This window comes from Salvelinus sp. IW2-2015, unplaced genomic scaffold, assembly GCF_002910315.2.
Source record: "Salvelinus sp. IW2-2015 unplaced genomic scaffold, ASM291031v2 Un_scaffold1986, whole genome shotgun sequence".
Lineage (NCBI taxonomy): Eukaryota > Metazoa > Chordata > Actinopteri > Salmoniformes > Salmonidae > Salvelinus > Salvelinus sp. IW2-2015.
This window is the reverse complement of record NW_019943336.1, coordinates 91,840-107,050: the sequence shown is the minus strand read 5'-3', so window position 1 is coordinate 107,050 and position 15,211 is coordinate 91,840. Positions and strand designations below refer to the sequence as shown.

General features: G+C 45.4%; 3 protein-coding genes across 9 annotated transcripts; 1 reads left to right on the top strand and 2 right to left on the bottom strand.

Moving 5' to 3' along the window:
- Nucleotides 1–205: 205 nt before the first annotated feature.
- On the bottom strand, nucleotides 206–8,808 carry rcbtb1 (regulator of chromosome condensation (RCC1) and BTB (POZ) domain containing protein 1). Of its 7 annotated transcripts, none has more exons than XM_024140024.2 (13): nucleotides 8,724–8,807; nucleotides 8,609–8,638; nucleotides 7,702–7,936; nucleotides 7,368–7,518; nucleotides 7,055–7,221; nucleotides 6,167–6,325; nucleotides 5,918–6,025; nucleotides 5,613–5,755; nucleotides 3,264–3,457; nucleotides 2,668–2,794; nucleotides 2,334–2,485; nucleotides 2,072–2,202; nucleotides 206–1,561 (listed from the first exon to the last, which is right to left on the bottom strand). In XM_024140024.2, exons 2-13 carry the CDS (start codon nucleotides 8,623–8,625, stop codon nucleotides 1,421–1,423), a joined length of 1,725 nt encoding a protein of 574 aa, XP_023995792.1. In that variant the 5' UTR covers nucleotides 8,626–8,638; nucleotides 8,724–8,807; the 3' UTR covers nucleotides 206–1,420. The 7 variants fall into 7 exon arrangements, with proteins under 7 accessions (XP_023995792.1, XP_023995794.1, XP_023995796.1 ...); XM_024140026.2 differs by having other exon boundaries at nucleotides 7,702–7,921; XM_024140028.2 differs by lacking the exon at nucleotides 8,609–8,638 and having other exon boundaries at nucleotides 8,724–8,808.
- Nucleotides 8,809–9,521: 713 nt separating this feature from the next.
- On the top strand, nucleotides 9,522–11,037 carry arl11 (ADP-ribosylation factor-like 11). The gene is made up of 2 exons (XM_024140032.2): nucleotides 9,522–9,748; nucleotides 10,731–11,037. Exons 1-2 carry the CDS (start codon nucleotides 9,522–9,524, stop codon nucleotides 11,035–11,037), a joined length of 534 nt encoding a protein of 177 aa, XP_023995800.1.
- A 219-nt stretch (nucleotides 11,038–11,256) lies between these two features.
- On the bottom strand, nucleotides 11,257–14,977 carry ebpl (EBP like). Its single transcript, XM_024140031.2, has 4 exons — nucleotides 14,304–14,977; nucleotides 14,143–14,212; nucleotides 13,667–13,805; nucleotides 11,257–11,805 (listed from the first exon to the last, which is right to left on the bottom strand). Exons 1-4 carry the CDS (start codon nucleotides 14,490–14,492, stop codon nucleotides 11,568–11,570), a joined length of 636 nt encoding a protein of 211 aa, XP_023995799.1. The 5' UTR covers nucleotides 14,493–14,977; the 3' UTR covers nucleotides 11,257–11,567.
- Between the last annotated feature and the right edge of the window lie 234 nt (nucleotides 14,978–15,211).

Here is a 15,211-nt window from a genome sequence, read left to right as displayed (position 1 = left end):
AGCTATCAGCCAATCAGCATAGGGCTTGACCCACCCAGTTTATAATAAAGAATGATATTCATTAGGCTAGTGTCTCTAGGATTAGAGAATGTATGTGATGGCCTCTAGATGGCAGCATAAGGACATGTTTGTAATTATCTGTCATTGCTCATATGAATGTTCAAAACAAGAATATGTGAAGTCATTTCTAATGCATCATCCAGAATTGTATACAATAATGTAGTTTTGTTTATTTCAAAGTGGTTGCATCTCATGACTTGCAAGTCGATAAACATGTTGAATTGTGGCACCAATAGCAACTGTTTCCATCCTAAATAATTGTAAATATTTCAAAAATAAACATAAGCAACAAATTATTTCTGAAAAAATTATAATCTAAGAATACAATGCGTTGAATTTAAATTTCAGTACAAACACTCGCTTCAAAGTAAATTAGAATGTAGTAATGAACGTTAAACCATTAAAACAATATTCAAAGCAGCAGAATGATTGGAAATGCTGGGGTGGAGGGGTAGGTAATCTCAACCAAAGGAATGCAATAATAGTAAAAAATGTAGATATCTATTTTTGTAAGAATAAAAGATTTCACACAGAGTAACAAGTTGTATATGGTCCAAATGTTTTGTTTTCTGTCTGGTAAAAGAACTGAAGAGTTGAAAACCAAGTTCCTGCTCATTGTTGCATTGCATCACCATGGTCATCTCAAGTCTCGAGAATTAATGTGCCTGAATGAATAAATGACAAGCTCTGCTCTACTTTGTCAGTACACAGCATATTAACAATTCATATTGAAACTGTCATTTCCTCAAAACATCCACAAACCCTGTAAAATATATTTCTGGCCAGCTACATCCAACCCTTCAACAGTAGAGCAATGTACACAGCTTTGATGCAAAAAAATAAAATAATCTGCAAATTGGGGGGTTGACTGCCATGACCTGCCTCGGCTGTCACCAGACATTGTCAGGCATGTAACAGTGTCCATCTTAAGCTAGATCTATGGTCCTCAAATTAAACTGACGCTAAATGAGCAGTCTGATGCATTTAGCAGGTTTGTAAACATGCAGTGACAGACAATGAACTTTGATGTCACTGTTTTGACTGGTAAAGGAACTTCCTCCCCACAGTGCCACCTGTCCGCGTGGAATATTAGGTGCATAGGCAGGGACTGGCTTTGGCTTCTTTGGCTGTGTAACTGGAGGTGAGCCATAGTCACCWGATGACCWCRCCAGATGACCACTCCAGACATTGTCTCAATGGATGAATAATATGGCAATTTAGAGATCCGGTTCAAGCTAGCCGTTTCCAWGTTCATACCATTTCCTTCTTTGTCCTTTCTACCATGGCCAAGTAGTGTCAAGCCAAACCAGTTCATGCTAGCCCTTTCCTCGTCCTTCCTTCGGGGCTGGTWAGTGGTCAGTCAGTTTTTGAAGGCCCCACARCGGCTGGCTCTGCAGATGAACTCTTTGAGCATGTTGCCATCAATCTGCCAGAAGGCTGCAGTCTGGGTCACCTCTGTCAGGTGGTTCACACAGAACTTGAAGCAGAACTCCTCCAGGTCCTACAGGGAAGCGATCACATCCAGTCACAGTATGAACACGGGTACAGTATACAGCAGGTCAGCAACAAGTGACCCGCGGGCCAAAACCAACCCCCAAGTGATTTTTTGGGGCACCCTTAGTTTTGGGTCAGAAAAGACTAAAGTCACCAGGAATTCAGAAAAAAAATTGTTTAACGTAAGGTAATCAAGGTATTTTTATTATTTTCAAATAAAAATCTATTTTGGGGCTTAGTTTTATCCAATTTGTAGAGTACAACTTATTATAATTATGTTCCAGCACCCCGACCATCCGCTACGCATCAAAAATTGGCCCGCGGCTGAATCTAGTTCCCTACCCCTGGTATACAGTACCTAAATATGTATAAGATGGTATACGAGGTCATCTGACTAATATGTCCATAATGACACGGCTAACGTCTCTCGTAGAAGGCAGCCTCAAGAAGCTTGTGGTAACCAGTAAGAATCTGAGCGGTTAACCCTTAGTAGTGACACTGTCACAGTGTGTCTCACCTCAGCGTCGTATCGCACGGCGGCAGAGAGCAGAGAGAAGGCGTTCTCCACGGTGATTCCTCTCTTAATGATGTGTTGACACAGACGTTTCAGACGGTTCTCACAGTAGGATGTGGCCAGGTCCAACAGGCCTGAAACAGAGACATAGTTCGTACACACAGCGGCTTTCCTATGGATGGACTTTAACTCAATAAAGTAATTTGTTTTGATTCTGGGGCCCCGTATGGATCCTAAACAGGATTCCTGCTTCAGTCCAACTCACCGATGGCGTCCTCTGGGGGCAGGTCTACGTTGTCAGTGTAGAGGAACTCCAAGAAGGAGCGGTAGACGGGGTAGGAGAACTGGTCGATCTCAATCACCTCCTTCATGTCCTCTGTCCAGTGGGACTGGAACATGGAGCGGAAGTGTTCACACCTGACAGAAACAATGATGGACACTTATGTTGTCGTGTTATGTCTATAGACAGGTTTTATTGTACCTGGTTGGTCCTATTGGAAAGGCTAAAACTAGAAAAGCCACATTACTTAAAAGAAAATGTGTGCGCTTGCTTCAGCAGTTTAAAAATATTTTTTTTTTTTAAACAAAAATTCACATACCGGATCTTGAGCACAGCCTTGTGTACGTGGATGTATTTCCCGTCCACGCTGAACTTGAGGTCAGCCGTCTCAGGGCTGTCGAACTCTTTCCTCAGAGACTGGGCCACAGTCAGGAAGTCATCATGCTCTACGACAGAACACAACGCCTTAGCTGGGAATCATGGTGTGTGTGTGTGTGTAAGAGAGGGTTATCCTAGACCATTGGTTAGGGCAGTCCTTCTCAAATAGTGGGGCGCGCCCCCCTGGGGGGGCTCGGAGCGATGCCAGGGGGGGCGCGTGTGACCCCGGGGAACATGCTTTTTTTTGCCGCAGGGAGTAGGTTTTTTTTGCACCGAACAAGAGCACACAGCACAGAGCAGGAGATATGAAGTGCAGATAACAAACCCTTAAGAGACACCATGGAAAAATATTTAACAGGGATGAAAAGAAAGGCGGAGAGAGACGGAGATAATGAGACAAACGTAAGTCTCACGAAAGCTAAGACGAGGAAATATGACGACGNACTTAGAGATCAGAAAAAGAAAAAAACACATATTATAACCAAGTTACATACTGCACCTTTAAATAACATTTAATAAATGATTAAATTAACTCACCCATGGAGAGTAGCCTCCACATGACAGACGGCGTAGCGAAGCAGGCGAAGACGTCATCAGTGCAGGAGAAGTGTGTGAGGTGTGGCAGCACGATGGATTGACCCCTACACTGGCCCCACATGTACACCTGGCCGCTCTGGGTCTTACAGGCAGATGTGTGTGTGGAGTGGCACGCCGCAATCTCCACTATCCTGCTGGGGGGGAGGGAGGGAGTGTGTTACACACACACACACACACACACTCTACCAAGTAACAGTACTCTCCTGTGTCTTTTGACCGCTATAAGAAATTCTGTGATTCTTGAGTGCATTGTTTCTTTACACGTCTCCCTACTCTGTCTCTCTGTGCCACGCCTCTTCCGTGTTTTCCCTTGTCCTTTTGCTGCCTATGGCGAACCTCTCTCCTTTAAGACGAAGACAGGAAACACAAAAAGAGAAGGAAGAATGACAGGACACTGCTGAAGTCGCTGGTGTTCCATGAATTTAACTAGATGGGATATACACTATATGTACTCAAGTATCTGGACACCCATTTCAGTATTTGGCCATTTCAGCCACACCTGTTGCTGACAGGTGTATAAAAATCGAGCACACAGCCACGCAATCTCCATAGACAAACATTGGCAGTAGAATGACCTTACTGAAAAGCTCCGTGACTTTCAACCTTGGCACTGTCATAGGACGCCACCTTTCCAACAAGTAAGTTCGTCAAATTTCTGCACTGCTAGAACTGCCCAAGTCAACTGTAAGTGCTGTTATTATTATGAAGTGGAAACATATAGGAGCAACAACGGCTCAGCCGCGAAGTGGTAGGCCACACAAGCTCACTGAACGGGACTGCCGAGTGCTGAAGCGTGTAGTGCGTAAAAATCATCTGTCCTCGGTTGCAACACTCACTACCGAGTTCCAAACTGCCACTGGAAGCAACATCAGCACAATAACTGTTCATCAGGAGCTTCATGAAATGGGTTTCCATGGCCGAACAGCCACACACAAGCCTAAGATCACCGTGCGCAATGCCAAGCGTCAGCTGGAGCGTCATTAGACTCTGGAGCAGCGGAAACGCGTTCTCTGGAGTGATGAATCACGCTTCACCATCTGGCAGTCAGGTGGACGAATCTGGGTTTGGGGGATGCCAGGTGAAAGCTACCTGCCCCAATGGATAGTGTCAACTGTAAAGTTTGGTGGAGGAGGAATAATGGTCTGGAGCTGTTTTTCATGGTTGGGGCTAGGCCCCTTAGTTCCAGTGATGGGAAATCTTAACACTACAGCATACAATGACATTCTAGACCATTCTGTGCTTCCAACTTTGAGGAAGGCCCTTTCCTGTTTCAGCATGACAATACCCCCAGGCACAAAGCGAGTTCCATACAGAAATGACTTGTCAAGATCGGTGTGGAAGAACTTGACTGGCCTGCACAGAGCCCTGACCTCAACCCCATCGAACACCTTTGGGATGAATTGGAACGCAGACTGCGAGCCAGGCCTATTCGGCCAACATCAGTACCCGACCTCACTAATGCTTGTGGCTGAATGGAAGCAAGTCCCCGCATCAATGTTCCAACATCTAGTGGAAAGCCTTCCCAGAAGAGTGGAGGGTGTTATAGCAACAAAGGGGGGGACCAAGTCCATATTAATGCCCATGATTTTGGAATGAGATGTTTGATGAGAAGGTGTCCACATACTTTTGGTCATGTAGTGTAGCTTATGTCAGAATTGAATTTTCGCAGCAGGTTAGGAAAATTAACGTAGCAGGTTAGTGTTAGCTAAAATATTATACTTTGACGTCAATTTGACATAAACTGTATCCTGTCTAGCCATGACCGTATTCCATGGACACAGAAGGTTGCTGGTTTTATTGTGCCCTCTGTCTTGTAGCTTGATCTCAAGGCCAACCTGAGGCTCATTCAAGAGTGTTATGACATGTTACACAACGTTCAGAGATAGAAATGAACATGACAAATGTCCACGATCTATTCCGAATTAAATCTCAATAACTGGTTTGCATGTTTTCAGTGAAAGTTCATGCTTGTCAAGTGTCAAAACCATTTGTACACCAACCCACAACATAATGGCCCCTCTCTCCCCTCCATTCTAGTTTTGCTTCATTGTGACAGGGACAATGTAAACTCAGAGACAGATTATTCCAGATCTGGTGTGTGAGCCAATGTTTGGACTATGCAGTATTACCGTATGGACCCACACTGGATGGAATACAACAGAGAAGACGAAGAGAAAAGAGAACTAACCATGAGTCTTTGAAAGATGACAGTATCAACTGGGGCTTTTAGTGGGCGGTAGCAGCCACCAGAGTTACATCACAATCCTATGAGTGTGTTCACTCCCTTACCTCTCCTTCTCAGCCATGATGTGTACAGGACTGAGCTGGTTGCTCTTGTTGCCAGTACCCAGCTGTCCGTAAGTGTTAGCCCCCCAGGCATACAGCAGGCCCTCGTCTGTTAGAGCCAGGGAGTGGGCGTAGCCTGACGCGATCTAGAAGACAAGTCCTGAAGAGTTTTACACAGTGGGAGTGGACAGCAACAAGGCTCTGGGCTCAATTCTGTTTTGTATTAGTTTGAGTTGAAGTAGACATGAGTAGACGATTCAGACAGAGACATACAGGTGGTAGTAGTGTACACTACTGTCCAGTCTTACCTGTAGTACACAGAGACCCTGGAGGGCTGCCAGGCGACAGGGGGTCAGCTGGTTACCGTTGTTGCCCACTCCCAGCTGGCCATTCCCRTTGTAGCCCCAGCCAAACACCTGCAACACACACAGGCCACGGTAGTCAGCAATATCTTCCTTTATGTATATGGTGCTATATAACATTTTGCTTTGACTTTCACTGGACYGKAGGGAACTATCCAATATAAACCCATCCTTCCCAWGGGCTTGGTCTCTCACCTCCCCGTTGTCGAGCACGGCCATRGAGGAGGTCTGTCCACAGGCRATGCCCATCACCACTTTACCCTGCAGGCAGTTGGTCACCCTGCGGGGGGTTGGCTGGTTGGCTGTGGCACCTGAACCCACCTGGCCACAGTTGTTGTAACCCCACGCAAACACCTAGCAGATACAATCATATACACACCGACTGTCAACCCTATACACAATCACACCTTGTGACCAGTGATCCTAGGTAACCATGATATTAGGTAATGTTGTAACTATCCCTTTACAGTGCTGAGTAACATATATTTCAACACATCCAAGATAGCCCTAAATATCTACTTTTGGAAATCATTAGTAATTTCTACATCAACTCTTCAATCGTGTGTGAGACCAGGCCAGTGGGCATGGGTTAGATACAACCAGCCTGGACACAGTGAACAGATCGTGTGTGAGACCAGGCCAGTGGGCCTGGGTTAGATACAACCAGCCTGGACACAGTGAACATATCGTGTGTGAGACCAGGCCAGTGGGCCTGGGTTAGATGCAGCCCGCCTGGACACAGTGAACTGAGATAATACCTCCCTAACCTGCTGCTGGGACAAACATAAACCACTTAAAGAGACAGACAGCCAAGACAAGTGACCACTGATCAGCTCTGGTTAGAAAACTTGAACCTGACATGGTTCCATAGTCCACTCCACACACTGACAGGCTACACACGACCTCCACCAATACTCCACTCATGTTCATCAACAGTGTTTTTATTCTCTTAAACATTATGTACCTAGCAGTAGTACTGTAGCAGTAGCATTAAGACACAGGCTTATTTCAGGATTACAAGTGCATGTAAAAGGACTTTCCCTCTTCCCCTGTAAAAGTATTTCCTCTCTTCTATCCCCTCACCTCTCCATCGTGTGTCAGGGCCAGAGAGTGATGGGACCCACAGGCCACGTGTGTTATTTTCTTGTTCTGCAGGTTGGTTGAAACCAGGATGGGTGACACCCCCTGGTTGGTGGTCCCGTTGCCCAGCTGGCTGTATCCATTGTGCCCCCAGGCAAACAACTCTCCCCCTGAGAGACAAACGCACCAAAGTAACACAGAGCTATTTAAGTAAGCTGCACTATGACAATTATACTGGCTTTTGGTAAAGTTCTAGTAACGTGCCAAYGTTGCCATTTGGTGGTGGTAAAAACAGGTAAGGCAATGGGCAGCATACCTTCTGTGGCCAGTAAGACGTGTGGTCCACTGCCATAGCTGAGACTGACCACCTTCTTGCCTCGGAGGAAGTCTAGTTTCTTAGGGACCATGGTGCTCTGACTGTCTCCTGTCCCCAGACAGTTACTGCAGTTCAGCCCAAACACAAACACCTACAGGGAGATCAGCGACAAAGATGAAGAGGAGAAGGCAGGGAGAGGATGCCATTACATGTAATTATATTTATTTAACCAAGAAACTCCACTCAGTAACCATTTCCACTGCTTTCCAGAGAGTTCTGCACTACATAAAAACTATAAAGTTATTCTATACAATCGAGACACCCCCAGTCTCACCTCATCGTCCTGGGTGATGTAGATAGCTTCGTTGGCTGAGGTTCCGAAGACACAGGCCTGCCTGATGCAGGAGACCTCCTGAGCCCCAAGCAGGGTGAAGAGGGGCCACTTCCCCACGTCCACCATSGCTGGGTACCTCACTCTGGCTCTCCGCGGTGGGGGGGTCGGGGTGAGGACGGGGGACACAGGGGAGGGAGAAGCAGGGGCTGTGAGGCCACCACTGTCCCCGCTAACACTGTTACAAGACAACCATCAAAAGACAGACACGTACAAAACACTGTGTCTTAGTCTAAACCTCAGTGGTGAGGCACCCTGGTTTCAATTAAGGTATTCATAAATATGTTAATAATTGCTCAAAGGCTTGTGCAGTAAGTTAGACATGACTTCAGGACTTTATAATGCCATCTCTGGATTCTCACGATGATATCGACATGGTTTTAAATAGTTTTGGGCCATACAGACAACATGCAGATGGAGATGGAATGGCTACTTTATTTGGCAAACGTTCCCATCCAGATCTTTTAACTGTCTCATACAGTTGGTTAAATAACTGGATGACCAGCTAGGTAGCTAACTACGTAAGTACTGCAGAGCCAACGCATCTCTGGCCAGGCACTCTGTTGACCATTGGGATTACAATCGTGAATCTCAGCCACAACAGATGCGGCATTTATTAGCCTCATAGCTGGCTAACAGTAGTTAGCTTACCTTCTGCCAGGTAGCAAATTAGCTTGCGACATGGTAACGTTCACCTAACAGTGACTGGTCAAGCTAGCGATGCGCTACGTTGAAGGCTGCACCCATGGCAGTCTCCCTTTGCTGGCTATCTACAAAGCAAACTAGCCTAGCACCTAGCTGGCTAGATTAAGCGCTGACTAATAGCTAGCAAGTTGTAACGTTACTGTACCTAAAGCATCGCTCCATATCATCAAGAAAACTGAGGAGAAACAAGAAAGACACATTTAACCGCTCGACTATTAATAAACCTACCTCAAGTAAATATGATTTGAAAGCACGATTACCAGAATAAAGCTGTCACTTCGTTGTTGTCGTCGCTGATGTAAGGATGCCAAACGTACCAAGCAACAGTTGAGTTTAGCGATAGTTTTGCGCTCGAGCCCCAGTCCAAATCGTTGGTTCAGATGGACACACTGACGTCATGGGCTGAAAGAAGGTGCGCTTGGTTTAGGTCATCGGCGGACTCCGTGGGCAGAGTCCACGGTTGAGAAGATTTTAGGACACATGCGCCTAGCCKGGGTGCCAGTCTATTGTTCTCTTGCCAACTCCTAACGCAAGAAATGGGAATTAAGAAGAACAGTTTAAAGCCCTCTGGTGTTTAAAAAAAAGAATTTAAAAAAACATAGGCCCAATTGCGGTAATAATCACCCCACTGCTTTCACCAATCAAACCCTAGACCTGCGCAATGAGGGAGGATGCCTTTTGAGTATAGAGAAACTGAGAAAGCCTGTTGGTACAGCCTCTAAAAGAAGAATGTGAAAAGACTGGTTCTCATGTGACCATGTTTCTATTCTGAAACTCAAACTCAGTTTTATTCACGTCGAGTGAGTCTCTAGTCACCGGAGGGCAGCAGCAAGTGAGCACACCTGACGCTTTCACGCCTACTCCCAGACAAAAATACAAAAACTATTTAAAATCGAGAAGAGCCACTGGTTGCACATATCACCGAATCTCCTTTTGTGGATGCAAATCAGTGACTACCGAGGAAGACCCAACATTGTTCAGAAGCAGAGGTGGGACTGCCGTACTTCCTCTTTACCTTCTACCTCAGACCCTGCTTTGCCTAGCCAAGTSTGTCTGTCATGGGGCTGCTTCTATCCAAGAGGGACATCAAGAGGACTCCCACGGTTATTCTGATGGGCCTGGGCTCATCTGGGAAGTCCACCCTGCTCTTCAGGCTCAAGACAGGGTTGGTGATGGATACTTCCCCCACCGTGGGCTTCAACGTGGTGACCCTGGATCTGAACAAGAAAACGGCCTTGACCGTGTGGGATGTGGGCGGACAGGGCGAGATGAGGGCCAACTGGAGGTGAGTTGTTGGTTCTGTGCTATTCTATTTCTGTTTTAGCCCAGTACTACAAACACATCTCATTCCACTAATCATAATGCCTGTTATTAGACTGAACAAAAAATAAACAATTAACAATTTGACTTAGTCACAGTAAATCAGTCAATTGAATTAAATAGGCCCTAATCTATGGATTTCACATGACTAGGCAGGGCTGTGGGCCTGCGAGGGCATAGGCCCATCCACTGGGGAGCCAGGCCCAGCCAATCGGGGGGGGGAAAATCCCTGCACAAAAGGGCTTTATTACAGTTTCAGCTAATGTCTGGGTGGCTGGTCTCAGACGATCCCGCAGGTGAAGCMGGATGTGGAGGTCCTGGGCTGGCGGGGTTATACGTGGTCTGCGGTTGTGAGGCCAGTTGGACGCAATTTCTCTAAAATTACGTTGGAGGCAGCTTATGGTAGAGAAATGAACATTCAATACTCTGGAAACAGCTCTGGTGGACATTTATGCAGTTAGCATGCCAATTTCATGCTCCCTCAACTTGACATCTGTGGAATTTTGTGACAACTGCACATTTTAGTGGCTTTATTGTACCAAGCACAAGGTGCACCTGTGTAATGATCATGCTGTTTAATCAGCTTCTTGATATGACACACCTGTCAGCTGGATGGATTATCTTGGCAAAGAAGAAATGCTCACTAACAGGGATGTAAACAAATTTGTGCACGAGATGAGGCTTTTTGTGCGTATAGAAAATGTATGGGATCATATATTTCAGCTCATGAAACATGGGACCAACACTACATGTTGAGTTTATATTTTTGTTCAGTGTAGTTTAATCAGGTGTGACAGTTAAAGTCTAGAACAAATGCACATTCTGTTTCCAGTCCCATGATCAGGTTAGTAGAGTACTGGAATAGAATAACCTTTTATCCTCAACTAATGACTTGCTAAAATTGCAATATCATTAGCTAGACACTACCCTAGTTCTATAATTGGCAGGTACTACCTGGAGGGCTGTAAGGCTATGGTGTTCGTGGTGGACAGTAGTGACCGGGCCAGTATAGGGGACGCTCAGAAGGMTCTGAAGAATGTCCTGTCMGACRACAACATGAAGGGAATACCTCTGATGGTGCTGGCTAACAAGAAGGACCTCCMCAACACCATGAACATCAGAGAGGTGTCCAACCAGCTGGAGCTGCCCAGCTACAAAGACCGAGCCTGGCAGATCCAGGCATGCAGCGGCCTGAAGGGAATGGGGCTCCAGCAAGCCTTCCTCTCTGTGGCCAAACTCATCAAGAAGAGCTGAGAGGAGACACGTCAGTGGAGATATCACTGTGTGAGAGACTCTTGACAAGTCGGAGATACTGACTATATAGTGCACTACCTTAAACTAGAACAATATTAAAGTACCTCAGAAGTAGTGCACTATAAAGRGAATAGGGTGCCATTTGAAATGCAGATTATAACGGAACAATGATTGTGGAAGAGCCAGGAATCTCAATCCAATTATGAACTAAGCGCAGGATCCATATTTGGACATTTTAATTGTGCGATCAACATGGTTGAGATTTAACACTTAACATCACAGCAGTTAAATGTGCCTGCTAAGGGAGACTGGAGAGTATTGTTACACTGTGGAGATGTGGGGAAAGATAGCTAGGGAAACTAACTTTTGTTTGCAGATCCATAACTTTATTTATATTAATGATAAACTAATAAAACATGCTAAACCTAATGTAAATGTCTGTCTGTTAAGTGGCATTATTATTTGTGTGTAGCCAGGCTTTTCTGTGTAGTGGGYGTGCTAATGCCTATTATGTACATACAAAATAATGTCTATTTCTGCTTCTTCGGGGCTTGGTAGGAGGGGTGAAGTCGTTTGAGTGACARCCATGATTGCCACAGCAGCAGTCCAGGCACCACCACCCACACCCCATTGAAGAAGACCAGRTAGATCCATAAGTAGAGCCAGTGGTCTGTGTTGAGGTTGGGGCTGCCTGCCAGCCAGTCTGGACAGAAGGTCATCCAGCCTCCGTACAACTCACACACACACAACGTGATCTGGACAAAGTGCCTGAAAACAAACATGGAGAACTATTCACCYGGGGRGCCAGAYTGTGCAACAACAAGACAAGCTAAAAACACACGTTGACTGTTGAGATTCAAAACAAACAATGACAAGTTTACTTAGGCTGATAACCAACTTGCGCCCAGGCTATACTTTCCATGTACAGTGCATTAGGAAACTATTCAGACCCTTTGACTTTTTCCACATTTTGTTTTACGTTTAATGCCACATTCTAAAATTGATTAAATTGGGGGGGGGGGGGTTCTCAGCAATCTACACACAATACCCAATAATGACAAAGCAAAAACAAGTTTGAAATTTTTGCAAATGCACACGTGTTTTTCTCCCATTCTTCTCTGCAGATCCTCTCAAGATCTGTCAGGGTGGATGGGGAGCGTCACTGCACAGCTATTTTCAGGTACTCTCCAGAGATGTTCGATCGGGCTCAAGTCTGGGCTCTGGCTGGGCTCAAGGAAATCCAGAGACTTGTCCTGAAGCCACTCCTGCGTTGTCTTGGCTGTGTGCTTAGGGTGGTTGTCCTGTTGCCCCAGTCCTTCACCCCAGTCTGAGGTCCTGAGCAGGTTTTCATCAAGGATCTCTCTGTACTTGCTCCGTTCATCTTTCCCTCATCCTGACTAGTCTCCCAGTCCCCGCCACTGTAAAACATACCCACAGCATGATGCTGCCACCATACCTCACCATAGGGATGGTGCCAGGTTTCCTCCAGACGTGACACTTGGCATCAGGCCAAAGATGTCAATCTTGATTTCATCAGACCAGAGAATCTTGTTTCTCATGGTCTGATCGTCTTTAGGTGCTTTTGGCATGTGTAACGGATGTAATGCTAGCTAGTTAGTCGCCCCGAGTGGGGGGACGACTAAATTACACATGCTCCAAGCGGGCTGCCATGTGCCATTTACTGAGGAGTGGCTTCCGTCTGGCCACTCTACCATAAAGGCCTGATTGGAGGATTGCTGAAGAGATTGTTTTTCTTCTGGAAGGTTCTCCATCTCCACAGAGGAACTCTTGAGCTCTGTCAGTGACAATCGGTTCTTGGTCACCTCCCCGACCAAGGCCCTTCTCCCTGAATGCTCAGTTTGGACGGGCGGCCAGCTCTAGGAAGAGTCTTAGTGGTTCCAAACTTCTTCCATTTAAGAATGATGGAGGCCACTGTGTTCTTGGCAACCTTCAACACTGCAGAAAACTGTTTGGTACCTTTCCCCAGATCTGTCCCTTGACACAATCCTGTCTCGGAGCTCTTCGGACAATTCCTTCTGACCTCATGGCTTGGTTTTTGCTCTGACATGCACTGCCAACTGTGGGACATAGACAGGTGTGTGCCTTTCCAAATCATGTCCAATATATTGAATTTCCACAGGTGGACTCCAATCAAAGTTGTAGAAACATCAAGGATGATCAATGGAAATAGGACGCCCCCAGAGCTCAATTTCGAGTCTCATAGCAAAAAATCCTTACGTAAATAAGGTATCTTTTTATATTTAATAAATGTTTAAAAAAATGTTTGCCCCGTTTTCGCTTTGTCATTATGGGTATTGTTTGTAGATTGAGGGGGAAACAGTATGTAATCAATTTTAGAATAAGGCTGTAACAAAAGGGGTCTGAATACTTTCCAAATGCATCTATGTATATGGTAATAGGTCATTCAACACATCACATGCTGAAGACAGACGCTATAAAAATGTAAATTGTGACTTGCTATGGGATGTAAACACTTGTTTGTGTAATGGGACAATTCTGAATATAATAAGTGTTCTCCATAAAGAAATATGGTTCCAATATAGAAATGAATGGCATAAAGCATGAGAAAAGCCTGAGAATGAAGCATATTTAGTACCAGTGTTCCTACCTGTAGTGTTTGTCCTTGACGATGGCATAGACAAGCACCAGCGCCAGGATGCCGTCCAGGACCACCGTCAGCAGCTCCAAGGAGACGATGGTGGGGTCAGAGTGGAGCCAGCGCTCATCTGCCTTTCCATACTCCTTCCCTACATGGACAGGATATCTGTTAGAGCAGTATCTCAATAGATTCCTGGGGGACCCCAGGGCCAGAGGGTGCACGTTTTTGTTCTACTCCAGCACTAACCGTGATTGATAGTCCATGCCTGTATATTATTCAGTTTAATGTGAGCATTTTAATACTATGTCCACTAGATGTCTCCCCACAACCAGGCTCCAAAGCCCATCTCAAACACACACCATTGTTAATTTAATTTATATTTTGCATGATAAAAAACATGTTCAATACACAGTACTATAAATTATTTTGTTTAATCAATTTTTAAAAAAAATTTCTTTTTTACATTGCACAGGTAGCCTACTTACAAAGTTCAGCAAAAATATTGTCTGAAGTTGCCACTGTTCCAACAAGTGACATGTAAACAAAGGGTCCTTCCTGTATGAACAAACAGTAGAAAGAGCCAAATAAGAGCTGCAAATTAACTTTCTATATTGACAACGCCTTCTCACTCACGTCACACACTCACCAAGGTAATGTGAACAATTGCGTCGTAGAAAAGCCACACGAGCACCCATCTATCAGTGCCAGAGCATTTTCTTCCCCATATCTGCGCGAGGATGTATCCCACGGCGAATTGAGCGGCGCAGGCCAGCAGAGAATAAACCGTCACGGGAGTAAAGAGCGATTGGGCTTCTTTAAACGCCGCTGATACCATTTTCACAGAAAACTCGACTCAAACCATGCAAATTACTCTTTGAACTTGCAACTATTGTCTCGTCCATAAAGCTAGATAGAGGACTCATCTTTGTATCTGTGCCATTATAGCGTCTGCCTGCCCTGCCGATGCTTTCAATCTCAATTTTGAAGTAGTACATTTTTTTCATGGTTGGCTGATCCGTCCTGATGACCCGGTTGGACATGACGCTAACAGAGTCCCCAGGCGGGATCATTCAATGAAGTTGTAAGTCCCACCCAGTTGACTTCATTACAATGGTGAAAGTCCTCAATGGCACTTCCCATCCTAATAAATATTTTGGGCCACTTAGAAGCCTCTATCATTCTCTATGGTCTTGTCCCAAATGGATTCCGTAGTCGTCTTCCCCCTGCCCCACAGTGTCACGCTGTGAGAAGTACATGATTGGCTGTCGGATAAATCTACACTTGTGGGCCCTCCTAAGAGAAAATTAAGGGGGAGCTGAAGTTGGTGAACCAGAGGCGAAGCGAATGTCGACTCCGCCCAAAATATGTCCGCGTGAAAATAAGCGTTTAAGCAGACCAAGTGAGTTTTTGTATGGGGGAGGGGGGCAGCAATGAGTGTCGAATCTAGTGAAGATACAAGTTAATTGCTAATTTTATAGTTGAGGCTTATTTGATCAAATATAAGTTTCATAATACTTAAGTTAATAAGAGTGTACTTGTGTCCTGCACGTGACA